General features: G+C 39.7%; 5 protein-coding genes across 12 annotated transcripts in view; all 5 read right to left on the bottom strand.

The window, feature by feature from the left end:
• Positions 1-12,253, bottom strand: part of sky (GTPase-activating protein skywalker) — a 43,854-nt gene extending 31,601 nt beyond the window's left edge. For 4 of the 8 annotated variants that reach the window (XM_017166996.3, XM_017166989.3, XM_017166998.3 and 1 more), the window contains exons 1-2: positions 12,156-12,253; positions 9,804-10,029 (exon numbers count right to left, since the gene is read on the bottom strand). The gene's annotated coding sequence lies outside the window, so the exon portion shown is untranslated. Of the gene's footprint in view, positions 1-9,803; positions 10,338-12,128 lie in introns of those variants that run through there. The other 4 variants (XM_041776151.2, XM_070283497.1, XM_070283508.1 and 1 more) reach the window with 4 other exon arrangements.
• A 127-nt stretch (positions 12,254-12,380) lies between these two features.
• Positions 12,381-16,369, bottom strand: Mtp (microsomal triacylglycerol transfer protein). The gene is made up of 6 exons (XM_017167060.2): positions 16,140-16,369; positions 14,528-15,327; positions 13,537-14,470; positions 12,934-13,474; positions 12,704-12,871; positions 12,381-12,647 (listed from the first exon to the last, which is right to left on the bottom strand). The coding sequence occupies exons 1-6, from the start codon at positions 16,210-16,212 to the stop codon at positions 12,497-12,499; spliced, it is 2,667 nt and encodes an 888-aa protein (XP_017022549.1). The 5' UTR covers positions 16,213-16,369; the 3' UTR covers positions 12,381-12,496.
• Positions 16,370-16,587: 218 nt separating this feature from the next.
• On the bottom strand, positions 16,588-17,666 carry RPA2 (Replication protein A2). Its single transcript, XM_017167061.3, has 4 exons — positions 17,569-17,666; positions 17,447-17,508; positions 16,806-17,386; positions 16,588-16,736 (listed from the first exon to the last, which is right to left on the bottom strand). Exons 1-4 carry the CDS (start codon positions 17,579-17,581, stop codon positions 16,658-16,660), a joined length of 735 nt encoding a protein of 244 aa, XP_017022550.1. The 5' UTR covers positions 17,582-17,666; the 3' UTR covers positions 16,588-16,657.
• Positions 17,667-17,947: 281 nt separating this feature from the next.
• Positions 17,948-19,489, bottom strand: Nthl1 (Nth-like DNA glycosylase 1). The gene is made up of 3 exons (XM_017167076.3): positions 19,302-19,489; positions 18,753-19,244; positions 17,948-18,692 (listed from the first exon to the last, which is right to left on the bottom strand). The coding sequence occupies exons 1-3, from the start codon at positions 19,410-19,412 to the stop codon at positions 18,108-18,110; spliced, it is 1,188 nt and encodes a 395-aa protein (XP_017022565.1). The 5' UTR covers positions 19,413-19,489; the 3' UTR covers positions 17,948-18,107.
• Positions 19,490-19,569: 80 nt separating this feature from the next.
• Positions 19,570-24,443, bottom strand: LOC108074862 (probable multidrug resistance-associated protein lethal(2)03659). Its single transcript, XM_017167075.2, has 7 exons — positions 24,202-24,443; positions 23,726-23,974; positions 23,405-23,558; positions 21,594-23,347; positions 20,328-21,537; positions 19,856-20,272; positions 19,570-19,794 (listed from the first exon to the last, which is right to left on the bottom strand). The coding sequence occupies exons 1-7, from the start codon at positions 24,267-24,269 to the stop codon at positions 19,759-19,761; spliced, it is 3,888 nt and encodes a 1,295-aa protein (XP_017022564.1). The 5' UTR covers positions 24,270-24,443; the 3' UTR covers positions 19,570-19,758.
• Between the last annotated feature and the right edge of the window lie 3,343 nt (positions 24,444-27,786).

Genomic DNA, 27,786 nt, shown 5'->3' on the forward strand with positions numbered 1-27,786 from the left:
GTGCCGACTCAAACAGGGTGTGTACCAAAACCCGGGGAATGAGAAACGGGACAGGACTGGGAGCACAAAAAGAGAGAGAGAGCGAAATAGGGGAGTCCTGGGGAGAATCGCGAGTAGAGAGAGGGTCCTGGAGCTGAAATCAATGAATGAATGAAACATACGCATGAGCAAACGAAAAGGAAGGCAGGAAGCGAGGACAATAGCGAAACCAGGACCTTACAATGTAGTTAGAGCAGCCTTGTAATCTAATCCTAAGAAAAATATTGAAATATTCTAAACTTATAATGCAATTGAAGACCTGTCTCTCTCAGCGAGGAGGCGGCAACAAATTCAATAAAGGAAAGTAATGAAAAAGGAAAACTTATTAATGTTAAAATGTGTTATCTACAATATAAAATTTTCCAATAAGGTTGTGACAACCTGAACTTCATCAATATAAAAGTGCAAGCTATGGATATAATCTACATATAGTATTTTAAATAAATTATTTTAAAAAAATATGCTATATTTTTCTCTAAAACTAAATTATAAAAATATGCTTCAGCAATTTTCTTGTCTGTGTTAACACTGTTTGCTATTGATGGCACTTGCAAGCCATTTATTTCCCCAGTGTAATCGAATCAATTTAAGCTTATTTAGGGGCAGGAAAACGACACAAGAGAGCAGAGGGCAAGCAAAGGACACAGGGCAGAGGAGAGGGCAGGCCAAGAGCGGATGGATTGGCAAGGAAATCAACTTCAACTTGCCGCAAGGACAGCCACTGAAACTGAAACTGAAATTTGTCAGACAGCACGAACAATTAAAACGGGGCCCCGAGCTGTTGACCTGATTTCAGTATCTCCTTCTTGCCGCCGCCTCTTGAATGCTTTTATATTTTTATTATTTTTTTCCTTTTTGGCGGCAGACTTCGTGACGGCTGAAAATGCCATACACGCAAGGTTTTATGGGTCTCTGCTGATTTTTTCGCTTTATCTCTCTATTTTTTTCCTTTTGTATTTTTATTTTGGCAACAAAGGAAAACCTGTACAGTGCACTTGCCACAAACAGCACAACAATCGAGCTCACTGGTGGGTCACTGAACTCGAGAGCAAAAAAGTGCTGCACCAGCAGCAGCAGCAGCAGCAACTACAACGGTAGCTGGGCCTGCATTTTATTTCATAATCATTGCACATGAGCACAACGCCTGAGATACTCGCTGGCAAGAAAAATCACGTGAAACGGGCCCTGGGCTGTGTTACTTATATATGGGCATTTGGCCAGGCCTCTGGATCTGAATCTGAAACTGAATATGAGCCTGAAAAACCGACTTGACTTGGCCTAGACACAAGGAAAAGCCACTGCCGACAAATGCCAGGAAAATAAAAAATACGACATCAGCTTTTGTGGCTAGTCTGCGAGAGTTACTTGAAAAATCGCATGAAACGGGGGTTATATATGTACATTTATAGGCCAACAGATGAGTCGAAAGATGAGATTAGATAGTAACGAATATAGACATGGAAACAAACAAAGTTGACATTAATAGCATTAAAGATACCGGCATTAAATATAAAATAGCTAAGAAGAGCCTCCGATATCACTTGAAAAATCTACTGAAAACACTATATTTTTAATGCATTATTAATAAAGCCTAAAATAAAATACAATATAGAGTACGTAATGTTAGCAGATATTTATAATATTATTAAAAATTATGTAATGTACTCGTAAGGAAATAAGTAAGATAAAAACTTACTTAACTTACTTAAAATAAATTTGAGATTATAAAATTCACTTTTAAAACAATACAAAATCGCAATGGCTAACCTCGCACATAACCAGCATCGTCCCTGGAGCCGCCAAACAAAGGCAGACTCGTAACTGGGAGCCACTTGGAGCCGCCAAAAGCTTTGGCTCTCGGTTCCTCATTTTGTGTTTTTTTTTTTTTTTTTTTTTTGGCCACCCAACTCCACACTCTCCGCAAAAGCAACTCCCCAAAGGGGCCACAAAAACTTCCAGCGAATGTGTTATGTAAGCGCGCATTTCCAACATATTTGCTTGTCCAGTTTTCTTTGCTTGGCTGGCAGAAAAATAAAATAAGTTCACAATGCAGCCCAGAAAAACGAGCATGCAGCAGAGAAATGGGCGAAAAAATATAGGCAAAGCGCAGCGTTGTCAGTATTTTTTTTTCCATGTTGTTATATGTTAAGAATGTTATGGCCTGGCGAAACGGAGCCACGTGAATCATAAGGGAGATGTACCCAGAACTTAAAGTGTTTACATTAAGGGGTGTGTCATAATGATTGCCATACTTAGTTCTGTTTTCGGCTTCTAGCCTTTTTTCCAAGTTTGTACACCATGGCGGATGATGGGGAGATATTACTCATACGACACGTCGGTCGCTCAAATATCCATAAACCCAAAATAATTACACAACCGACGAGCATTCGATCCCCGCCATATGGCAATATTTCTTAAAATTATATATATCGCCAAAGCTCAGACGTTTTGTGTCTAATTTGCCACTATTGGACACTTAATATGCATGTAAAACGCTTTCTATATGGCCATAATTAGCTAATGTTCGCATTTGGGGCCTGGTCAATGAAACTTTTATGAAGACATCAGCGTCAGTGGCCGTTGCACTCGAATTATGGCTAATTACATGGACAATTTAATATACATATACATCCCACCATATGTCGCCTCAGGGGCAGCCTAATGGTCCCTAAAACGATGCCAAATCGCTGGAGGAATACGACATGGCCAAGAACAGCAGGGCCTGTTGTTATATAACAAAGTAATGTAAATTCTGACGCCTTGTCCACATCCCTTGGGCGAAAAAAAAGAAAAATAATAATAATAAAACATGAAACACAGCGGGTGGTGTTTTGTTTACACTTGGCGAATTGCAACACACCCAAAAGGAAACTTCAAGTTGTTTAAATAAACAATATGTTCGCTGCCTCATACATATGGTAATACATTTTGCAAGCTATTATTGAAATATTATAAGTAATCATTTCTGTAAAACTCATTTTCGTACCCGTTCCAGAAATCTCTTTTTAGGTAATTCATGATAACTAGATTAATTGAAATCCGTTTTCAGTTAGATTAAGCAATCTATATAATCCTTGAAAACGTGGACCTGATAAGGTGACATATTAATAACAGCTATTAGACAAATAACCACAGTGGAGACGAGGTTTAGTTAAAATTTCAGAAAAAAAAATTCCACTGATTAGGTGGGAATGGGAAAATCAAATGCAACTTTGTTTTTATTGCATAACAATTTGGAGTTACTACATATACAGATACTTCCTTTTCTCTTCGGCTTTTTGTACCTTAAAATTATAAATTTTAAACAAAAATTATGCCTCGTGTAAATTATTACCTATTTTATCATTCAATCAGAAGCATGAGAAACCAAAAAACAAAAACAATTATGTCAAATATTTGAGCGTGCAACATAAATTGTGACTTAGAACACGCGTTGACGGCATAAAATATGCATAATACGCACAATATTTATATATTCTGTCCGATAAGATAGCGGCAATGTGAGAAGCATTAAAAAGTCAGTTGGCTTGTACCAAATGCGATGATAAGCGGCAGCGGCTAGCAATTTATTTTGATTTTGCGAGAAAGAGCGTCAAAGTTGAGCATTTGTTTCGGCATTTTTTTGATAAGCGTTCGAACTGGGGACTGTGTCACGAGCTATCGGTCGGGCCTGAGACTGCTGACTAAAAATAGTAAATATGTAGTTTTAAAGTCGCTGACATTGGCTGGCTTGTAAATCTTGGCAATGGCCAACCTCAGAGCGTGTGACCAGATCATACTCCTCCCACTAGGCTGGCCAATCGTTTTTTTATGTACAGTGGAAATGCCTAAGGTACAAACTTTATCTCATAGATAGATTATTTTTTTTAAAAGGTTTTCTTTGTTGGAATTAGGTCATGAAACCTAAAAAAAGTACAAAAATATAATAAAGTTATTCATAGAACAGAAACATTCAACCGATAGCTACTGTAGATTTATCAGCGATGTGCATTCGCCGATATTGTATATTTCGCTGGCCGGCTTGCGGGGAACCGGTTCGATGCCATCATCATGGCATCATAATGTATTTTTTACTCTTATATACCTACATATATAGAGGAGTACCTACATATGGCATATTTTCGCGAAACTCTGTCAAAATGTGTAAGAGCCCGCCGTGAGTCAGTCCCGCGTCTCATACACACTTGCTTTCGGCATTCCAGCGAACTCCAACGATATTCGAGAGCCGAGTTTCGGTTTCAGTTAGCCTTTTCGTTTGCTTTTTGTTTCGTTTCAATTCGATTCAATTCGATTCGTTTCGATTCCAAGTGAGCCGCCGCCAAAAACATCACGTGCTTTTCGCAGCGATTCGCTTTATCGACGACGCTTTTTTGCTCGCCTTTTTAGCTTTAGCGCTGGTTTTGTTTTCGTTACTCGCCTTTGTAAACAATGAGAGGCTTGTTTCTAAATATTTATAGCGTGTTCATTTTGCGTGCCAGTGCCCATACCCATACCCATGCCCATGCCTTTGCCTATGTATTTTGTGTAATTCGGTATCGCTTATTATACAATACCATTTTAGGTTAGGCACGAGTTAACATTTCGGCAAAGTCTTCGACTTTTGCAGCTGGGTGGGCGTGTTTCGTGATTCGCTAACTTTCTTAACCGCTAATACCGCCTTCTTATTGTGCGATCACGTTCGCCAAAATGTCCGAAATATGGAAATATGCTATATGGATGCGTAGGCAGACAAAGACTCGCTAATTTCACAGACACGCAAAATTAACTAAAGCTTGGCTTTTGAGCTGCAAGAGACTTGCGTCAATTGCAACTGTGTAATGGAATATTTTTCGTTCCGAGAAGTTCCCTTGTCAAGACCGATGAACTTCAATGGAATCGAATGGGTTGTTAACCACGGATAGGGTTTCCATGTTAATTCTATGTTAATTCGATGTCGGAATAATTACATTTTTCACACAGCAATGTTAAGATCATTATAATGGCATTTAATTTAAAATGGTTTTCTAGGAATTATATAAATTGGTTCTTTGTCATTGCTTTAGGGGAGAGGTGACCAGGGTGCCAACATGTGAGCAGAGGACATGCAGAGAAATTTGGTGACTCTTGAACTGAATCTACTTACTAAACACACCTAAAATCCGTACATAAATTATAAAACTTGAGTCGAATAATTTTAAGCATGTGTTCTATCTTTGAACATAAACAAATTGAAGACAATCAACTGTTCATAAATAGCACATTCAAATTTATTACCTAGCTGCTGTGGGAATTTCATTTAGCTTCGTTTAGTTGGGGAAAGCAAAGCAGATGCTGAATAATTAGTGACCATGACTGACACTTCCGGAAGCATCACAATTTGCATGCACATCACAGCAAACGAAATACAAATTATTAATTAAAGCAAATCTGTGCCGACCCCGGCCCACGCAGAAATAAATTGAATTATCCCAGAGGCAGAACCAAATAATTCAATCACTCAACGATCGAAAGCTTCAAATTAGCCAGGGAAAAATAATAAACAACAGACATAAAATATGCAAGCAAAACAGAAAGGAACCCGGAGGCTTCTGAAAAAAAGCAGGAAAAAAAAAACAGGAGGAAAAAATGCAAACAAATAAAACAAAAAAACACAAAGCGGAGCTCAAGAATTTTTCGCAAATCGCTCTACATGAATTCCGCTGTTAGTTGCTTCTGGGTTCTGTGGGGGAATTGTTTCGCTTTCATTCGTTTCGGTTCGGTCCGGTTTGAGTTCACTTTTCTGTTTTGTATTTTCATTTTTCAGTTTTCAATTCAATTAAGCGTCGGCGGGCGGAGTTCAGCACACATTGCTGAACCTGGCGTCTGGGACCTTTTCTGTTATGTTCTTTTTTTGTCGTTGTCTGCTCTGCTCTCAACGTAATTCACTTTATTCAAATGTGTATAATAAAATAAACGCCTGTATGCCAGGCACAATGGGCGAAAAAAAGGAAAACTATACGGCCCATTGTCGAGCCGAGTTATTCTTTTGCACAGAAAGAAATACAAGATCAAAGAATCAAAGTCCTGTTAATCAGTAATCCTGATCGGAGAACTTTCGAAACTAAGAAACTATTCAAACATTATGAAAACTTAATCAATGATCTTTCCAAGCAATAGGTATTATTTATAAACTTGTAATCTGAGTTTTAGTTTACTTTCATATAAAACCAAATCGGATTGATCCTGGATCGTACACCGTTTTTCCCCGTGTGTTCTTACTGGTTTTGCCGCGAGCTTTGTCGCAGATTCAGATACAAAAGACTGGAGCCGGATGTTTTCGAGTGAGACCCCAACTATATGGCTTTTGTGCGAATTGAACTTATCTCAATGAAGAGTGACAACGCGACCAGAGCAATGAGAACGTCTCTGGGGGCATCATCTCTGGTGCTCAAGTATGGAAATTATTGTCGCAACGGATAAATTGCCATAATGCACTCTGCTCTAGAGACTAACTAAGGTTGTTATCAGCCAGCTAAAGTGGCCACCCACTGGAAAAGCAGCGGATAAGCACAATAAAAAAATCCCTGGGGATCCGTCGACAGCTTGCACATTAATCCCACTCAGTTGTGGCTGGTGGATAAGCGAACAATGAACTAGAAAATTTAGAGTATTATTTTCAATTTGAAAGAGTTCTTTAACGATTATTGAACTATGGGTTGCAAATGCAGTGTAGAGCAAAAATACAGTCTAGAGTAAAAATTGGATCTTGATTTGTATTAATAATATAATTAAATATCAAACCATTCCATTCAATTAGCTTACACCACCAACACTTCCTACCTAGAACCACGTTAACGTTGATAACGTTATAGCCAGATCTGGTTATTGATTTACAGCTTATCCGGACTACATATCGCGGCACGGATAACGTTTACAGCACGGCAACACGGTGTCAGTCGAAATCAAGGTTATTTAATCAATGGGAAAAATGTAGAAATGTTTACCCCGAGTCGAGTTAATAACGTATGTACAGGCAGCAGATACAGACATCTGTTAAATATTTCGCTTTTGCTTTTGGCCGTGCAATGGTCGGTTGTCAACAAACGGGATCGGGTTCGGGCTCAATGAAATTACTTGCACAAATTAATGCCGCACAATTACCGAACGAGCGAGCGAGTGAGTGAGCGAGCGACAAAGTCATATCCAAAGTCGGGCATAAATTGATTGTTCGCTATCTCGGCATATGCCCGCTCTCTCTATATAGGATTTATATATGGAACAGAGGCAGCCCTCGTTCATATCGCTAAAATTGCTTTCATGTGCCCCGTTTATTTTAGTCTCGCCTTTTTATGCTCGCCGGTTGTTTGTTCCAGTGTAGGAAATCCATCTGGTGGGCGTATTTTTGTTTCGCTCCTCTGTTCTGTCATTAACACATCGCGGCCAGTACTTGATTTAATAAATTTGATTAGGATTTACGAGTGTGTGGGTTTCCATTTCAATTTCGGCCTGCATTTGGCGAGGGCCTCATAAACTGGAGCGGTCTGATGTGTGAAATTTACCCCGGAGATCTCAGCCATCAGGTGATCATGTCCAATAAAAGATATCACACGGATAAAAACGGATATGTGCCAAAATTAGATTTGAATGTGTATCACTTTAAACAAAATGAAAATATTAATATTAAAACTAAGCTGCCTAGTTTTTAATGGGATTTTTATAAAGGGCTATCTTATGATCGGAAAGGAGATATAAATAGTATTAAATACCTAAATATAGAAAAAAAAAATAATAAAATAAATTACCCAAGTATTTGTTTATTATTATATAAAAATCCTACCTTGACACACGGTTTTTAGTAACAACCCTAACCTAGCTTACCACAATCACCCACAAAAGAGGACAAGTGCGAGCAGAAACAATTAATTTTCTGGTAATTTAACATAAAACCAGGTCCCATGACAAAACCCAGCCAGATTTATGGCCAACGAGCGGCCAGTTTATGCAACATTCTCGCGGTCTCAAAAATAAATACAACAGCAGCAGCAAGCGTTTTTCCAGGGCGGGTTTTGGGTTAATACGAAAAAGTATTGATTTTCCTATGGCCACCTTAAAAATGGGTTGCCAGGGCGAGCAGTCCACTGGGTTAGTTCGTTTGGTTACTCTCGATAAAGTTCAGGCCCTTCGCGCAGAGTTCAACGAACTGGATGACCGACTGACTGACACAGACTCAATGAGACTCGTAGACTTATAGACAGAGACACTGGCCAGTTGCACTCTGGTAATAATAATCGATGTGAATCACCGGGCAAATCACGTTGTCGTCGCCCAGGCACGTACACAAATCTCTGAATATGCGATATATGGATAAATGGATGGATGGACGGTTGAATGGATGTGAGACCGAATGCAAAGCGACGTTGACTTATTGAAATCGATTGATTCCGATTCCAGTCTGAGTCTCAATCCGAGTCTGTCGGCTTTGGTTTTATTTTACTTTTTTTTACTGGCCCGCTAGTCTGCCGGATCTGAAAATTGCACGACAGCTTTTTTTCTTATGATTTTGTGAGGCAAATTTGAAAAGTCGTTTTGTATCGGTCAAACTCACGTGAGCGAGCGATTGGACGGAGCTGGCTGACAGACAGTTTACCCAAATACAATTTGTCCATTGCCAGTCAAATGTATTTAGATAAATAGTCAACTTTGTCAAAGGTATCCAGCATATATGAATACACATATATATATATTTGGTATTTTTTTAAGTGGGTTATTTCTTGGGCAATCTTTCCCACCGATAAGATAACGGGCCCGTTCAGAGGTTGAATTTTTGGCAAATGTTTGTTGCTCTGTTTCGTCCAAGTTCAGCGAACAAGGCTAGAAAGCTGTAGATTAGGTAATTTATAGAGGCATAAATAATGGTAGTTTTCGCCAAAACAAATGTTTGAAGTCATCAGTGAAGAAACCTATATCACGATTGTATCTTGACAAACCCGTGAAAAGCAGTGTTTATCAATAACTGAGTCACACAAAGCCATAAAGCCAGACATAAAGCATTTATCTAAATTTGGATTCGGGGAATTATGAAAAAAAAAAAATCACAATTTGAAGAAAGATCCCCGTGTACTTTAATATTGAAAAACTTAAAAGTGATGTACTTCAGAGAAGACTAGGTCAAAGAATATTATTTATTTAAAAGCTAGCAAAAATATAATTTTAAGTAAATTCTTACTTGGAAAACATATGAATTATTTTGTAACCCCATTCAAACAAATTTGGAAATTTAGGACACAAATAAAAGTGTAAGATACACTGGAAACATAATCCCTTTGCAAATGTCACAAATGTATAAATGTCTGTGCTCTTCAGTCGCAGAATAAATTTAGGGGGCCGAATAAAAAGGTTTTACCATTTTTTAACTCTTCTTTAGACCATTATCAAGCCGAAAAAACATGGTTTGCTGCCGTCATAAATTGTGCAAGGTTAGAATGGTCTATCTTATCAGTTACGTATAAAAAGCACATGAAACCAACAAAAGAAAAACGACGGTATTTTAAGGCTTATAAAATCTAACTGGATTTTATGAACCCGAAAAAAAAGAATTTGAATACAATTTATAGTCAGAATGAATCATGGAAAGTATTCATCATTCGATCGAACCTTTAGTCGTCGTGAATTGCGAAAAGTTATCAATAGAAAAAAAGAATGAATCATAGAAAAAATGAGGCAAAGATAACACACGAAAAAGTGCAACCAAAGGGACACCAAGAGATAAAAGGAGGTAGAGAGAGAGGAGGGTGTTTTCTTCTTACCTGTCAATTTAGTTTCAGTTGTTTCGTTCTTGTTTTTTTCAAGCACTTCCTTCGTTGATTATTTGTTTTTTCTTTTTTGTCGCTGCACTTGTTCTTCTTCCTCGCCTTCTGCTCCTGTTCCTTTATTCGTTTGCGTCGCTGAGTGTTTTTTATGCACTCGTTTTTTGTTTTGCTTGCCTCGTTCGTTTTTATCGTGTTGTCACGTTTTCACTTTCACAGGTAAATTCTAAAAAGAGGATATTTTGTTGTTGTTGTGTTTGCAACCAATTTATTCTGCTGCCCGCTGGGGGCGTGGCGCGGGGCAAGAAGGGGGCTTATTGGCCTTTACACACACACACACGCAAACACAGAGCAATACCGAAAGAGTGAGCAAACGAGCAAGTTGCTAGGTTTTTTGAAGTTATCCAATAATTTTGGTATAAATTGCAGTTTAGTTGTATTATTTTATTTTATTTTTATCCATATTTATTTATTTATTTGTTGTTTAGAGGGAACCGAAGACACAAGCAGCGCGGAGAGTGCCAAAGAAAATATTTTCAAAATTTTTGTTCGAATGAGCACCTTGCACTCGTATTTATAGGTTTCTTTCAACTGCGAACTCAGTGATGCCAATTTGCCCTTTTTTAATGCTTCATCCGAAAAAAAAATTCGAAGATGCCTTAAAACTATTATCTTAATAATGAAAAATAATATGACTGTAAACAAACTTTTTGTCCTTTTTTTTTTTATCCGTTTTATAATAATTTTATCCTATTTTTCCTGTTTTTTTTCTCAATCTGTCCTTTTTTTCGACAAAATATTGGCATCACTGCTGCGAACCGAACCGAGAGAGAATGTGTTCGACGAACGTGTTTAAATGTTCGATCCGAACGGCTACTCTTTGGAAAGTGAATAAATAATTTAAATAATTGCTTTTTCTATATACATCATATATCGACGCATTCAACGACGATTCAAAAATATGTTAATATTAAAAAAAAAAAATAATTTCAACGATTCAAAAATATGTTTTGACCAGATATTGTGGTCTTTTGCCCATGGTGCGAAGTCTTAAGTTCGACGTCGAACCAGTGAGAATTTAAGGTTTGTTGTAGAAAGAGACGGCAGATCAAGCAAGTTATCATTAAATAGTATTGATTAAAATTAAATATATTTTTAATACAAGACGAAGATGTGAACTTTGCAAGTTCTGAAAACGTGAAATAAAAACCATATAAACCCCAGCAATGACGCGAGTTACCGTTATTAGAAGTATGAGAGAGTGCCAGGGGACATGAGAATAGGAAACTGGGAGAGAAGCAAGTGCGCAAGTGTGTGTGGGAAAAGAGATGGCCCCCTCTTCACAGTGCAGTTCACAAAAAAAGTTACCTATTTTCGCCTTTCTAGACAAAAAAAAATGTTTGTTTTGCAGAGGATTAGGTTCTGTTTCCATTATTTATACAATTTTAGTCAAGTTAAAGTAAAATAGTTAAATTTAATGGTATTTTCATACATTATTATTATTTTAGTTATATGGCGAAATTAAAAGAGATCCCTCTGAAATAAGAAGAGAGGCAGAAATTGTTCTCTTTTTTACCTTTTTCTTTATCACTCTGTCTTAAATGTCAGTGTATGGGTGCGATAATGATAAATACAAATGCTAATTTTGCCGGCTAATTTATGTTAAAATCCTCGGGTAATGCCTAAATTTAATGGCGAAACTGAAATCAAACTTGAACGGACTTTGACAGCTGCTGTGAGGTTTATTTCTCGATCGAATAGTCCAACAAATACTCCAAGCATATGGGCCTTAAGGGGGGGTTTATTATCATTATCCGCACTCGCAGTTAACTGGTGAACAAAAATTGCAGAACACTTTTACACGTGGTTTCTTTTATTGCAACTTCACGCAACAGAAATTCCCGCACACACAAACACATACACGTACAAATTTAGAAAATAAACGGAACACGTCGCGTATTGCAACAACAAAAACACTCTAGCGCTCTCTCTCTCTCTCTCTCTCTCTCGCTCACTCGCACTCCAATTGTTTGTAGAAAAATGTGTACAAAATTTATATTATTTAGTTATTCGCTTAGCACATAGATATCAACTGATGGCACATTTATTGATTTAATCGCATGTAAACAGTTTTATGGTCGCGGATTAGCACTCGCTTTAAATCTGCTAAATTAGAGTATTTATTTTGGGCGACTCTATGGGTGCGTGTGTGTGTGTTAGACGACGGGCCTCCTCTTCTAAACACCAAGAAGAAGGCCAACGTTTGGTGGCCTAATTATTATTTTTGCAGTTTCAGCTTTAACTTTCTTCTACAATGTCTATTACTTAAGTCTCTTTTCGCTGTACACTCACGTTCCGATTGGCGCTTCTATTAAATTCGCAAATTGTTATTTACTTCCGAGTTTTCTTCTTACTTTTTGCCGCGGAGAGTGTGACCATTTCTAAAAATTACTATAATACCAAAACGTGCTTTCTCCCTAAAATCTCAATAAGTTGAAATACTCCCTAAAAAATCCAAGTTTCCCGCTAAATTCAAAAAATAAACGTTTCGGGAATAAATAACAAGATTTTGCTGTGTAATAGAAAATTAGATTGTCTTTGTTCTTTTGAGTTTTACATCTACGAGTCTTAATCTCTGAGTTTACATTTTTAAGGGTTTAATATCAAGGAAGCATTTTGCAAATCTCTGAATCTTAATCGCTAAAAATAACGTTGCACATTTCGTTGTTCTTCTGGTTGAGGGCAAAAGTGCAGCCCGGAGTCTTGTGAGAGAGCTTGGAGCTCACATGTTTGGCATAGGGTCGATCAACAGACTGTAGGAAAACGGATCGAGTGCTGGTTTGTCTGTGAAAAAATGTAATTATTGAGAGAGAACGCAGAGATATTTCACAAAAACTCACTTTAGCAGCTGCTCCGGTCGCTGCAACTGCATGCAGAGCTTGATGCCACTATAAAAGTCCAAATCTGCCTGCAGACTTAATTTTGGCTCGTGGATAAGGCTAAAGTCCTGGACCAACTTCGCGTAGGTGAAGCCCACGGCCACATGACCCAACAAAGCGCTTCCCGTGCTGAGAAATAACAGATATTAAATTGAATTAAAATAAAGTTAAAGCTAAGTTCCTCAACTCACTTTTGCTGGATCTCCGTCTGGGCATTCCGGTTCCACAGGCTGAAACCCACTTTGCCATTGAGATCAACACTCCTGGCTCCCAGGACTCGCCAGTGAAGCGTGGCTCCCGATGCCAGGATTACGTAGCGTTCATGATCCTGGGCCAAAGTGGTGGCCTGATAGGCGGGAGTCGTATCGGAGGCGGTTCCTCCCCACACATGACCCATGAGCTCAGTTTGGCCATTGAAAAAGATCAAAGGCCGCAGTTGAGAGCCCTGCACACTGATTTCCATGCCAGCAGTAATGGTTTCCTCGCCACCCAGTTCATCATCTGCTGGGATGGCATCGTTGCCGTCTTCAGCATCGCCATCGCCCACCAGCGACCCCAAGCCAGCGGTGTAGATGCCCAGTTTAAAAGTGCTGGCCTGTAAGCGCCCTGCATGGAGCAGGAACTCCACAGAGCCACGCTTTAGGATGCCCTGATAAACCTCCTGTGTACTTAGGAGCGACTCGTTGAACGCGGGGGCTAGGGAAAGCTGACGGGTGAGCACGGTGGTGAGTCCTGGAAAATGTTTGAAACGGAAAATTATGAAGAATTCTAAGAAAGATCACAACTTTACTCACCCTTCTGTCCCAGCACATTGTAGTTGTTCACACGTCTCCTCTTGACCAATTCCGCTTCGAATAAAGCCCGGAATCTTGGACACTTTTCGGCAAGCATTCTCAGCTTCTGCAGCACATAGGTTTTTATCTCAAACTGGCGATCATTGGAGGCCAAATAATCCAGGAGATGGCCCAACTGCTCCTGACTGGGCCTCAGCGATAGGATAACATCCAAGGCCAATGTACGTGCAGAGCTGTCGAATCTCCGTTTTCGCTGATAGAAAATTCCCTCAAACTGCTGACGATGCGAGGAATTAAAGCTGCCAACGGGGAAGGATTTGAGAGCCTGCAGAGCAGCCACCGATATGCTTGGTTCGTCGCGACTCTGGGCCTGTTCCAGCAGGGATTCAATGGTGACGGGATCTTGGAGATTTTGCAGAGCCCTGATATACAATGTTGGCTCCTTGGAGGTGATGCCCTGCAGGATATATGCCCGCACTTGCTGCAGCAAAAGATCATTTCCATCGAATCCACTTTGGCGCGTCAAGGTGGCTACAGTTTGAATGATGCTATCTCTCAGTTTGGCCTGCTTCTTGGCGACGACTTCTGACTGAAGTAATCCATATAAATGTTCAATGATTTTCCTCTCCGGATGCGTGGCCACTGCCAGAGATTGCAAATACTTCTCCAGCAGCTCCAGTTGCTCGTTAGTTGTGTCCGCCTCTTTGTATAAGAAGCCAAAGGTGGCGTTGTGGGCATCGAAGGTCTGAACAGCTCCCAAAAGGTCCACTAATTGGGGCAGGAGTTTGGAATGCTCTTTAAGCAGAGCTGCAAATCGTTCCTGACTGGTAATCCGAGCCAATGGAATGAGTTTGACGTAAGCCAATGCCAGTGAGGATTTTCCAACGTCCTCAGACTGCAGTTCGTCCAAAGAGGCCTTCAGTTGTTCCTCAAGCTGTCAAGGAAGAAGAAAAGTGGTTAATTCTGTCAAGAAAAACCAAGTCTTGCTTACAGTTTGCTCCTTCAACTCGCTTATTATGCCATCAACATCGGATTCCAGCTCAAAGACGCGATACCATTCCAACAGACCCTCAATGGCCGCCTCTAAACTGTCCTGGTCCAGCTGCTTGACATCACTCGATCCCTGGCCGCTCTGTTGAAGGATGAGAACACTCTTGACCAAGCTTCCCACATCCGGCTTGGCCGCCAAGCTAAGACGATGAGACTCCACAGATTCTGCTTTAATGAGCGATCCCTCTGAAGAGAGTTGATAGGAGACTTGCTCCTGGGACTGCTGGCTGACACCGAGAGCTTCTTCTGGATGATAGGTAACCCTGAGATCCCACAGAGCACAGTCTCTCTTGGTCTTTTCAACTCTTGTTGAGGATTTCACATTGTAGGACACACGACACAGCCCAGAAACGTCCAGCTCCTCTTCTTGGGATGCATCCAACCTCAACTGCAGAAGGGAAGCGATACCACGCTCCAGATTTAGCAGGGATTGATCCTTGGAAGTATGGGCTATGACTTTATGGGGCTGTCCATTAACCAGACTGATGTAGAAGGGTCTGTCGGGGATCTTCGTGATGGAACGATCCCTTTCTGCGGCAGCCACTCGACTCTCGCTGATGAAAATCTCCAGCAATTGATCATTATTCTGACTCCAAACAGAATTGATCTCCAGATCCGTCTCGAATTTGTAAGTCGTTTGTGGAGAACTCGACCTTTGTCCCAATTCCTCCAGACTAACTTCATTTTGTAGCTTAAAGAATTGTTGACTTTTCGGGGGAATCAATAGAGAACTTCCCTCCGCTGGAAAAAGAAGAAAGAATGGGACACGTCTTTAGTCAATCGAATAGCTATAACTTTCACCCGGAAAGAAGCAGAGCCGCAGCACGTTGCTCACATTTGATTCCACAATTTTTAGCCTGGCCTGGGATCGAGGTTATCAACCAAGTGGCCCTGCACAGTGGGTGGCGTTATCGCCAGATGTGAAAGAAATTAGTAAAATATGTTTGAGGATCCAGCAGCTGCGGTGCAGATAAGATGCAAGCGGGATGAGGTGATAGACAATAAAGGTCTTTTCAGATATGCATATAAGTCCACGTATTTGTGATATTTTCTAAAGTAAATGCTGATAAAAACTATTTTTGGCTCAACAAATGTTTGGTAATTGCTAAGTAGTGGATACAGATACGGAAAATGTATTGAATATTTAAGAGAGTTACTTTTAATCTTTTTTAATATATATTTAAATATTATAATAACGATATTCTAAAATGTTTTTTTTTTATAGTGTACTATTATTTTTTACAAAAGTCTTAAAATAATGTAACAAAATAGCCTTGACCTTCAAATGTTTAGCACCTTTGTTAACTATTCGGCCCACTGTTCGAAATCAGCTGGTCCAATTGGAAAGTGTGTCAATTAAAAGTTCTTCTGGTTTGTTTTGTGTGCGTGTCTGTGTCCATGAGGGAGCGGCAATGTCAATGTGTTGTTTATCGTGTGCGTGTGTATAAACACAGCAACAAATAGTTCATTCAACTTTATTTACTTTACTTCCTTTTTAAGTGCCTTGATTTAGCCAAAAACCACATTTAATATTAAATATTAATATAACTCACCCAAAAATCCCAATAAGACGGTGAGAAGAAGCAGAGATAGAATTTCTTTGTTGTTTCTACGTTTGTTCGCCATTGTTGTTGGTGGTTTTTGTGTTTTTGTTCGATATGCTACTTAATCTCAACTTAAATTAATTCATTGATAAGACTGTTGTTAAGCCGGCTTCCGATTGGACTTTAAGGCAGAGTAAAACAGAAAACCGACCGAATGCCGCGAAATGAGAAACGAAAGTGAGGGCACAATAGAGAGAAAGCGATAGAGGGCAGCGAGCGCACGAAAAGGAGCTAACGCGTGCTGGAAAAAAATACCAAAAAATAATTTAAAAATTAAAATTGAAACTAAAAATGAATAGTTTTAAAAATCAATTTGTAATGAGAGTATTATATACTCTCACATGTTTAACATTTTTGTATTTCGTTAAACTAAAAATAATTTTTTAAGCATCTTCGATTTTTTATAAAACTAATCTTTTTAATACGCATTTTAAGAGTAACATTTTTTTGCAGGTTTGATATTCGATTTACATGGTGCAAATAAAGTGATCTGCATCAATGCTGGAGTAAATGTGACCCTCGGAAATCATAAAATCCAGAATGTTTCTAAAAAGAATATGAACACATTTTCAACTGTTAGAAATCGGGGGAAACTCCTTAGAATATGCCACTTACGTCAACTCGGAATCACTGATGTGCGAAAACTTGGCCTTAAGCTCCTTGCGACCAATGCCCTCCTCGGACACGTTGCTCTTGATGGCTTGGAAGACTGCCTGCTGCTTGGGATCCAGCCCACTGACAATGGCATTGCTCTGCGATGCGGTGAAGTCGGCCATGGAGCCGGAGCCCGATGAAACTGCCTCAGCAGCGCCACCCTTGCTCTGGTAGTCCTCCGCCTTGTAGCGGGCATTGAGAGCCTCCAGCAGGTGGGTGGTTACCTCGTTGGGATCCAGTACAGGCAGTAGCTTGAACACCATCAGAGTTTTCTGGCCCGCCTGCGACCGTGTGGTGCCATACACCTTTACATAGTTGTTGACCATCACCTCAGGTGCCTTGAGAGCGTCGCCCTCCTCCAACCAATAGTGGGCATCAATCCGGCCGCTGTGATCCTCCAGGGTGTACGTTATCTTTGTCGAGGAAGTCTCCACGTTTCGCACAATGGCCACCACACTGGCCATGCCGAACTGCATGCCGAACATCTCAATATTGCCCTCGGGGGCATCCACAATCTGCTTAATCACCAGCGGTATAATGCCCTAAGCATGATAAAGATGGTTAGTTTTGCATTTGTTAAGATTATTTGTTTATGTACGCACCTCTCCCTTTTGGTTGCTGGCGGCCCCAGTCGACGCCGTTTGAGTGGCATTGAAATCTCCAACTAAAAAGGAATTTCAGTAGTAGCTTTTAGGATTGGACAATAGTAACACCAATTACTTACACGAATCATTCATTTTGTAGCAGTTTGTTGCTTGGGAATGGAGTTTTTGGTTAATTTTACAAGACGCCGCAAATAAAAAACAAAACGCGCCAAATATATTATAATAGTACGACCGTATTCTACTTGCATTAAAATACCAAGTGGTTTTTATGGTATTTGGTATTTTAAAATCTACCGTATTTTTACGTATTGAATATTTTATATAAAATACTGTAAATGTTTATTTATAGATTTTTTATAATTAAATAAATATATTAACAATTAAATGTAAATTATTTCATAGTTAACCCAAACCTTAAGTTCTGTATTTTTTTTTAATATATATTTGTTTTTTTTAAAGAAACTCAATAAATTTTTTTTTATTCTTCATTAATTTTGTATTTCATCGGCCTTATACATTATTTCTTAAACTGTATTTTGGACTTCTAGCCCCTATAGAAATATTTTACTCCTGAGTTTTTCCTTGTAGTTTATAAATTAGGACAGTTTACTTCTATTTTTGAATGCAAATTATTTTACTTTAATGTTTTTTTCTTCCATCACTCTTTACTTTTCTTGGCTTTAGTTTCCTTGAAGGCCGATGGACAAATATCCTTGTTTAAGCATTCGCCGCAGTTGGGCTTCAGTGGAGTGCAAATGGTTTGACCAAATCCCACAAATAAATGATTCACCTCCGACCAGAGGCTGTGGGGCAGCCACTTTTCCAGCCCGATCCTGGTTTGTTCCGGCTCCTTGGTAGGCTGTAGGACCCAGCCCAAACGGTTCGAAAGGCGGTGGACATGGACATCCACTCCGATGCCCGTGACTTTATTCCAGGCAACCGCCATGCAGATGTGGGCCATCTTAGGGCCAACTCCTGGAAGAGCTATGAGGTCCTTGGGATTGTCCGGTATGTCGGAATCGTATTTATCTATGAGGATCTCCACTGTCTGCTTGAGGTACTTGGCTTTGTTCTTGTAAAAGGATACGGGATGCAGTAGATTCTCCAGTTCTGTTACTGGCATTTCCTTAATAGTAATGGTAGTGAGAGTGCGTTCCTTGAGGCGGTTCATGGCCTCGAAAGTGGTTTGATCTTTGGTCTGACTGGACAGCATTAAAGCCACCAAGTTCTGGAAGCGTTGAGTCTGTAAGATAATGGAATTCTGGTTTTATTTGATTGATTTTATTAAATTTCACGGATATACCTTTGGATCTGCCGTGGGATCCGCACAGCGATGACAGCCCATTGTGTCCACAGGCGCTGGCTGACGGTTTCTCATTGTGCGAATGTTTTCCAGGTGACTTTGCCACAAGGGATGAGGGGCCTCCACACCCAGAAACAAAAGTGGTTCCTTTTGAGGCTTAATTTCTTTTTTAATATTTTGCAAAATCTCTTGTTTGGGCTCCTGTTTGAATTCTGTTTCCAATTCCTTCTTGATCCGATCAATCCTTATGGAGGAATTCAGGGCATCTGGCACCACCTTGCACTTAACTACCATGACTGAGCCCATTAAAATTTTGGATTGCAGCTCATCCTGAACCTCATTTTTGATCTTTTTGGGCACAACCCGTGTGGGGGTCAAGGGTTCCGATTTAATATTAATATTCTTTAGAGTTCCCCGCTGTTTGCGGGTTTGAAGGGGTGAAAAGTAAATCGAATTACTTGACCCCGAAGTCCCCACCAGATCTTCAATATCCTTAAAAGTCGTAAAAGTGTTAACTATGAGCCATTTTGAGTCTATTTTACAACTTACCCGCACATTATCAGCTCGGTTGTGTCTACCAATTATTTCTGTGGGCTTAATGACATCTCCCTTTTTAGCCAATTTGTTGGCCAAGCTTAATTTCTTGACATTTTTGGCCATTTTAACTGATTTATTGAAACATTAACAATTTTTGTGCGCATCAAGAATTTTGTTTACAAACATTTGAACAATCGATTGCGATTACGATAACTAGGTTTGGTATTTTTTAATCAGCGGACACTTGTATTTTTAGAGCGCTAAATTCAAATATTGAAAGTATTTATTTGGAAATTAATAAAACTTAATTTATTTGTAAAAACTTATATATTATACTCCAAAAGGCTTAAATATACTAATTTTAATAGATTTTTATATTTAATATGGTTACATGTTTGATATATAAATGTAAATTAGGTTGTTTATAATTTTTGAAATCTTTTTTAAGGGTTTTTACTTTGTTTTTCGTTCACTCCGATTTGCTGCGCAACTTCGTCTCGTTAACCTGTAAAATAATAAATAAATAAGGATAAATATATAATATAAATTACTCTTTATTCATTTACCTGTTGAGCTACTTTCAAGAGGTGCTCGAAACTGGAACGACCCGTCTCCAAGACCATTCCATAAAAGATCTGCCGCCTGGACTGCGTGAGGAGTTCGTAGGGAGAACCAAACTCCACCAGATTGCCCGCATCTAGAACCATTACCTTATCAGAATCTATGATTGTATTCAACCGATGGGCAATGGTCAGGACGGTGCAATCCCTGAATTTCCTTCGAATAGTGGACTGTATCAAGGCATCCGTTTGCGGATCCACATTTGCCGTTGCCTCGTCCATCACCAGGATGCGATTCTCCCGGAGAATGGCACGGGCCAGGCAGACCAACTGCCGCTGGCCAACGCTGTAGTTAGCCCCACCTTCAGAAATCATGCTTTGGAGACCCGTGGGTAGTTCGGAAACTTCCTCTTTGAGGTGAACCTGGAGAAGGGAAATTTTAGTTAATTTATAATTTATTAATTTGTTATAAACTTACCTCCTCAAGGGCCTCCCACAACTTGTCATCGGAATACTGTTCAAAGGGATCGAGATTATAGCGCATTGTGCCCGAGAATAGTACCGGTTCTTGGGGTATTATGGAGATCTTGCTTCGCAGATCGTGGAGACCGATTGCGGCTATATCTTGATTATCTATCACCAGGGATCCATCGTTGTAGGAGAGTCGGAATAGGGCATTTATAAGGGAGGATTTGCCTGCACCCGTTCTTCCCACGATTCCCACTTTCTCACGAGGTTGGATGACGAACTTTAGGGATCTCAACACATTATCCGTTTTGGGATCCGGGCTATATCGCAGACTAAGTTCTTCCGCTTTAATTTCTCCTTTTTGAGGCCAGTTTTTCGGGGGTTTTTGGTCCTCTGGAGACTCGAATTCTCCCTCTGCCTCAAGGTCCCTATATTCCAGGACCCTTTCGACAGAAGTCATTGAGTTTTCCAACTCTGCCGATTGACGCATTCCCCACTGTACACTGCCAGTCATGGACATAGCTTGAGTGATGGCCAATCCAATTTGTCCTGGATTATCCAAAGGGGGATTAAAGTAGCTCATCAGGGTCACCGATATCACATAGGCCACACAAAACAGATCCAGATAGTAACCGAAAGCGCGACTTGTGGAGAGAAAGGTGTAGTATCCCGAGCTGTGCAGATCCTGGTAGTTATCATATTCCCTTGTCAGCAACTCCTGGGCACCCAAAGCTCTAATCGTGGGCAGGCCATTCAAGGTGGCGCTAAAGTGCGAGTACATAGGCGATCTGGCCACCGCCTCCAATCTCTTCACATCCCGCGAGGTGCTCAGATAGAACTTCCGCAGGAAATGAAAGGCCACGAACATCGTTGTTGTGTTGATTAAATACCAAGGATTCGTGATGCATAGCACACAGATAACGCCGGTGAATGTCAAGAATATTTGGATGCAATCCAGCATGACGGCGGGTAGGACTTCATCTACTTGTCCCAGATCCATGGCAAAACGATTTAGAATCCTTCCCGATGGATTTGAGTGAAAGAAGTAGAGGGCCGTCCGGGATACGCCATGGAACATCGAGTTGTGCAACCGAGTTGAGGAATGCATGGCCATGCTGAAGAACAAAAGGGTTCGCAAGAGAGCGAAGATTACCAGGGCTATGTTGATACCACTGAAGATATAAATGTCCAACGATGAAGAGGAGTTGTTGTTCTTCACCCTAAAAGTACAAATTGCAATTTAATTAAATAATATCCCAGAAAAATGAGTACCTACCAGTAGGACAGAAAGTAATCCCCGCCAGAAGCCAGAAGTTGGGTGCCCAGGCAAAAGAAAGCCACCAGGACCACGAGGAACCATCCAGAGCCAGATGAAAAATATTTCCCATACATGCTTAAGCCGATTTTCCCCGTGGAACGGGCCTCCTGCACAGGTCGCATCTCATCCTCGATTACAGAATCCTTGCCAGAATCCACAGAGCCGACACTAACTCTACTCTGACGGCTGCTTTGTCGCGAGTAATTAGATTTATCCCCCTTGGCCTCATCCATATCCTGATCTTGTACAAGATCTTCGTTTTCTTCGTGGGTTTGCTGAGCCAGAAGTTGGGCAAAGTCCTGGCCACTCTTCAGCATCTCTTCGTAGGTGCCAACGGCTGTTACTTTTCCCTTATCCATGATCACTATGAGATCGGCATGCTCCAGGAACTGAAGTTGATGGGTTACCAGGACCACCAGTTTATCTCGAAGGAAACCCCGCATGCACTCCTCAAACAGGTGACGACCGACATGGGTATCCACAGCGCTCAGGGGATCATCGAGAAGATATATGTCTGCCTGGCGATAAACTGCTCTGGCTAGACTAATCCTAGCTCTCTGACCTCCAGAGAGGGAGGCACCTCGTTCACCCACCAAAGTGTGATCTCCCTGGAGCAGTTCAAAGTCCCTTTCCAGGGCACATTTCCTTATAACATTACGGTAGCGATGCTTATCCATGGGCAAGCCAAAGAGGATATTGTCGCGAACGGAGGCATTGAAGAGCCAGGGTTCTTGGGAAGCATAGGACACTTTTCCCCGTACATTAAGCTTTCCAGATTCGCGGGGAAGTTCTCCCAGAATGGCTTGTATCAGGCTGGATTTACCAGAGCCTACGGGTCCTATGACTGCCACTAATTGCGGAGGTTTTAGACTGATGTTGATATTATCCAAGACGGGTTCAATGTGCTCTCGATTCCAGCGCGCTTTAAAGGACTCCAATTCCACAACAGGATCTGAATTTGTATCCAAATGTTTTGTTTTTTCACCGCCCTCGAGGGACAGAACGCCCGCTTCATCGCGCATCATAAAAGCCTTGATTCTCCTCAGGGTAACCAGCATCTCGGCGAATTGTGACATGCCGCTGGGAAAGAACTTGCTCACCGTGCGCCGCAGGATATTGTAGAAAGCTGTCACCGAGAAGGCTCTCTCCGCTGTCAATTCGCCGCCCATTAGGACGAATCCAAGGAGGCTCACAAATATCGCAATTCTTCCCAGAGTGATTTCAAAGGACAAAAGCGTCCCCCTGATATAGTTCACCTTGCGAATGGAGCTCATCTCACTGCGGCGCAGCTGTCCGATCAGCCTTCCGAATGGCTTCTCCCAGGTGTACATCTTTATCACCTGTATTCCAGATATAATCTCGTTCATCATCCTCACACGCTGATCAGTTCTCAGAGCCGTTTGCAATCTTAGCTTGGAAGTGAGCCGACTGAGATAGGTCTGAATTGGCAGATAGAGCAATAATATTCCAATGCCGTACAGCGATGCTACTCCAATATGTTGGTAGAGGAAATACGAGGATATGAGCAGCTCCAGCGGTCCCAACCAAAGGAAGTGAAAGTGAATTAGGGCCCGATCGAAGCGTCCTAGATCGTTGGATAAAAGATTAACCACCTGACCCGTGGTTGTGTCTCCCAGAGCAGTGCGGCTCAGCCGGAGAGCTTTCCGGTAAATGGCCGTACTTACGGCCACTCTCATTTTCATGGCCAGGTGCTGTGGAAAATTATATTCTTATTAATTAGGCGAAGTACTAATATCACTTAAACTCACCATCATTCCCATCATAAATGGATGAAACAACACGACTCCAGCTAAAGTAGTTAGGATCAAGGTAATCCCATAAATTTGAGCCTTGATTCCATCGCCATTGCCATTTTTGGTAAACTCGGCTATTAAAGCACCCAGAAGCAGGGGAAAGGTGCCTCTGTAAATAAATTTAAAGAATTTTTAAATATATTTCATTAGGAAAATCGATTGATCTCACACATATATGGATTAATAGTATATAGGCCTTCGGTTCAAATGTATTGAAATTTCTTATTATCTCTACTATACTTTTTTTTTATTATATTGAGCAACTATGTAACTTACCTCGTTCCCAATTCCAGCACAGCAATAATCAAACCCGATATCAATAGCTGCCAACCAAATACCTTTAATATAACCTTTATAATGCTTGGTTCTTTTTTGGGATTTTTCCGGCATGAGTTGACTTCAGCCTGCCAGGTCTCGAAAAATTTATCGCCCAAGCTATCAGCTTTGTGTCCTTTCAGAGCCTGATAGAGATCCGTGGGTTCCAGGGTTTTCTTTCTGCCCTTGAAGAGAATGGGCAAGGCAAAGCTGTGAATGAAATGATAAGGAATCAGTCAAAATAAACCAAATATTTTCATAAAAGTTAAGCATCAACGCTCTCTACTGTAATTGTTTATCCAAAACACGATAAAGAGAAGCCACAGACGTGATCTTTGAGCACTGGTTATCTACTGATAGCGGACTCACTTTTATTTGCATAATTACATGTAACATCAAACTTTTAATTGTAAATGGTAATTTTATGAAGAACTTACCAAAACATCAGTGATGAAAATATTCCTGCTGATTCGCGAGGATTTTGTGGCAATTTATTAGCCTGCATGATTTATTTATTAGTTTTTTTTTTTATTATTGAATTGTACATATAACTTAAACACTTTTTTTCTAAACAATTAGAAGCACTTTTTGTAAGGAATATACTTTTTTTAAACAAATTCCAATGAAATTGTAATTTTATAATTTAAGAAATAAAAAAATTTCCATTGAAAGATATCGAGATAAATGCGTCCGTTGGGTTCCGCTTTTCAACTTGATCTGGTCCATTTTTAAGTGCCTCGCACTGAGTGATAAAAGTCGCGGAACTTTTCTCACCTGACTGACGTAGTTTATCTTGGAGATAATCTCGTTAGTTTATGTTGCCAACAAAGGGAAATCTTTTATTTCGGTTTTGATTACAACACATTGTCCGTGAAGGTCAAAGGTTAAGCATCTCACAGGTTTTAAAACGTAAAATTGTCCATGAATATAATAAAAATATGGATTATTTGTTAATTGATTTTTATTTCACAAGAGTTTGTAATTATTTTATTATGGAGAGATAAGAACTAAATAAAGATAAAACTACGGAAAATCTAAAAATAGACAGGAGACAATAATTTCTTATTTTTCTTCTCTTTCTTTAAAAAAAACTCTTCTTCTTAACTAATTTTTAAACATTAAATAGATTACAGGTTAGCTCTTTTCTATTCAAAATGAATATAACATTATAAAACACTCCTTAATGTATGGCAATATATTTTCATTATAACTAAAAACCAGCTTTGTACCAAATAATTGAATTATTTAAACTTTATTCCCAAAAAGATTGCTATTATTATTATACCCTTGCAGGGTATTATAATTTCAGTCAGAAGTTTGCAACGCAGTGAAGGAGACGTTTCCGACCCTATAAAGTATATATATACTTGATCAGCATCAACAGCCAAGTCGATCTAGCCATGTCCGTCTGTCCGTCTGTCCGTCTGTCCGTCTGTCCGTCCGTCCGTCTGTCCGTTTCTACGCAAACTAGTCCCTCAGTTTTAAAGCTATCTGAATGAAACTTTGCATATAGTCTTCTATATACTCTCACTGCTATATATGTCGGAACGGGTCGGATCGGACGACTATATCATATAGCTCCCATACAAATGTTCGATAAATTTTTAGAAAAAATAATATAACTTGGCTGTTTTTCAATATTTTTGCATCATTTTTGAGGCATAGCCATTTTATATTATTCCAGAATTTTGGTAAAAATTTTATGAAAATCGGACGACTATATCTTATAGCTGCCATAGGAACGATCGGCAAATGAATAGGAAAAAAATTATAACTTCGTAGTTTTTCAACATATTCTTATCTACTTTTAGATATAAGCTTATTTTATTATTTCAGAATTTTAGTAAAAATTTTATGAAAATCGGACAACTATATCATACAGCTGCCATAGAAGCGATCCGTAGATGTAGAGAAAATGTAGAGCTGGGAATGTATAACTGTAACTGTCAAACTGTAAACATATTAAGTATAGGTAAAATGTAATGAAACTCTGTTTTGTGTGTGTTTTCAGCATTTAAATCTATAATATAAACATCAAAACCAATCTGCAAGGGTATACAAACTTCGGCGTGCCGAAGTTAGCTTCCTTTCTTGTTTTTAATATGAATTTCAAATACATTTAATTGTGAGTTTCTAACTGAGATTAATCCCAGCCTTATGCTCAATTGACTGCCTTCAAGTGAAATCCTACTTATTTTCTAAGTATTTATGTTAATAAATATTTAACAAATGTACATTTAGCCAACAGGGCCATTAAGCATTTTAAGGCCAGGACATTCAAGTGCTAATTGATTTCCATATGTCCGAGTGTCCGTGTTTATTTTGGGTGGATGCCTGGCTGCCTGCCCCTCCCCGTAAAAATTAATTTCCCAGAGCCGAAAGGGATTTTATTTCGTCCCTTATAATCTTCTCATATTAAACTAATTGCCGTAAATTTCAACAACAAACTGCCATAAATGTTGGGCATACTTTTAGTTGCCAAGACGCACCGCCCCGTGCGGTTGCGCCCCTTTGGGCCAAAAACCATTTTACCGTCAAAAACTTGTCTTAACTTTAATTAAGTGGCATTATGTTCAATTAGGCAAAAGTTTCCAATATGCAAATTAACACAATTTGAGTGTAAAGTGCCTTGCCTTGCCATGCCTTCCCCGACGACGACGACGTCGGTGGCTTTTTGGGGGCGTGGCACTCAACTTCTGTGGCAGATAAATTGGCCTACACACAAATCAAAGTGCCTGGAATCGGTGGGCGTGGCAGTTTGTTAACACATTTTGCACATTTATCTATGCAGGATCTATCTCGGCCTCCCGGCAATAAATAATTTATTATGCCTGAAATCCTGACAATTTCTTAAGCAGAAATTAGAGGGAGAGGTCGCTCAAGGACATAAAAGTTGTCCATAAGTTAAGCAGAAATTATATATATTATATATGAAAGACACAATTTAAAATCGAAATAAATATAATAAATATAGTGTGCAAATATTTAGAGTAATAACTAAGTTTGGACATTTTATATAAACTTGAAATAATTATTAGTTTGCTACTACTGTAAATAATTTTCTGCTCAACCCCAAACCCAAAACCCATAATTATTAGACCCTTAAACGCTTTGCCTTACCACAAACTTTGATTACAAACATTTCCAAATAGTTCATTACACATACTATTCATATCCTGTGGTTTGATTATTAGGGATATATGTACATGGGATAATCCTGCCCACTCTCCTTTGCTTTGTGCCCCTCCCTACCCCCGTGAAATACCACTTGACGATTAAATTTCAAATGTCTAATTCATAGTTGATGGCTGGGCCAATTCCGTACTTAACGCTCACATGTACAAATTGATATCCTTGGGCCTGTGTTTGTGTGTGTGTGTGTGCAATGTTTGATAAATGTGAGGACCAAATGGCTATATCCTGGTAATCCCTGCCAGTCCTACACAAGCATCGCCATCTAATTGCAGCCGCCTTCGATGAGCGGGGATTAGAAATTAATTAAAATATAAGGCTAATGTGACATTTGCATGCGTTTCCCTCCATTTCCCTCCATTTTCCTGGCACGTCTGTAAGCCTATCGTCTGTGATTAATTAGCTTTTCACTAATGCTGGACTTTTGACCCTTGAAACCAATTGCTTTGGCCTTAGCTTTTCTGTAAATCTGCCTTTGACTGCGGCACCTAATGACCCGTGATCCCTGCGCAAAGGGTTATGCCAATAAATGTAAATGGCTATTCATTTCACTTAGTTAGTAAACCTTTAAAGGATATTTGTGCTTTGGTTGCTAAAAAAGGCCTTATTGCCTTTATAATAATTACAAATAAATGGAGAGAGAGAGAGCGAAGTGATAATTTGTTTTCTAAAAATTGTTCAATCATTTCTATGAATATTTGTTTTCTTATTTAAAAAATTTATAAAACTGTTCGAGCACCTCGGCCTTTCTGTCTTCGATTCATTTAATTCCATCTTCAGGCTTTTCTGTAATATGCCATATTTTTGCTTGTATTATTTTTTCTTTGAGT

The sequence above is a fragment of the Drosophila kikkawai genome, chromosome 2L (assembly GCF_030179895.1).
Source record: "Drosophila kikkawai strain 14028-0561.14 chromosome 2L, DkikHiC1v2, whole genome shotgun sequence".
In the NCBI taxonomy this organism is placed as follows: domain Eukaryota; kingdom Metazoa; phylum Arthropoda; class Insecta; order Diptera; family Drosophilidae; genus Drosophila; species Drosophila kikkawai.

What these genes read in the sequence shown, in the direction of transcription:
- Mtp (XM_017167060.2), bottom strand. Translation starts at nt 16,212, where the DNA reads ATGGCGAACAAACGTAGAAACAACAAAGAAATTCTATCTCTGCTTCTT. An exon ending in CAATGTGCTGGGACAGAAGG is followed by an intron (nt 13,475 to 13,536) that starts GTGAGTAAAGTT and finishes AACATTTTCCAG; the next exon opens with GACTCACCACCGTGCTCACC. An exon ending in CGACCGGAGCAGCTGCTAAA is followed by an intron (nt 12,648 to 12,703) that starts GTGAGTTTTTGT and finishes ATTTTTTCACAG; the next exon opens with ACAAACCAGCACTCGATCCG.
- RPA2 (XM_017167061.3), bottom strand. An exon ending in CCAGCAACCAAAAGGGAGAG is followed by an intron (nt 17,387 to 17,446) that starts GTGCGTACATAA and finishes TATCATGCTTAG; the next exon opens with GGCATTATACCGCTGGTGAT. An exon ending in ATCAGTGATTCCGAGTTGAC is followed by an intron (nt 16,737 to 16,805) that starts GTAAGTGGCATA and finishes TATTCTTTTTAG; the next exon opens with AAACATTCTGGATTTTATGA.
- Nthl1 (XM_017167076.3), bottom strand. Translation starts at nt 19,412, where the DNA reads ATGGCCAAAAATGTCAAGAAATTAAGCTTGGCCAACAAATTGGCTAAA. An exon ending in ACCGAGCTGATAATGTGCGG is followed by an intron (nt 19,245 to 19,301) that starts GTAAGTTGTAAA and finishes ACGACTTTTAAG; the next exon opens with GATATTGAAGATCTGGTGGG. An exon ending in ATCCCACGGCAGATCCAAAG is followed by an intron (nt 18,693 to 18,752) that starts GTATATCCGTGA and finishes ATTATCTTACAG; the next exon opens with ACTCAACGCTTCCAGAACTT.
- LOC108074862 (XM_017167075.2), bottom strand. Translation starts at nt 24,269, where the DNA reads ATGCAGGCTAATAAATTGCCACAAAATCCTCGCGAATCAGCAGGAATA. An exon ending in TTTTCATCACTGATGTTTTG is followed by an intron (nt 23,975 to 24,201) that starts GTAAGTTCTTCA and finishes TTTCATTCACAG; the next exon opens with CTTTGCCTTGCCCATTCTCT. An exon ending in GATTACTTTCTGTCCTACTG is followed by an intron (nt 21,538 to 21,593) that starts GTAGGTACTCAT and finishes TTGTACTTTTAG; the next exon opens with GGTGAAGAACAACAACTCCT.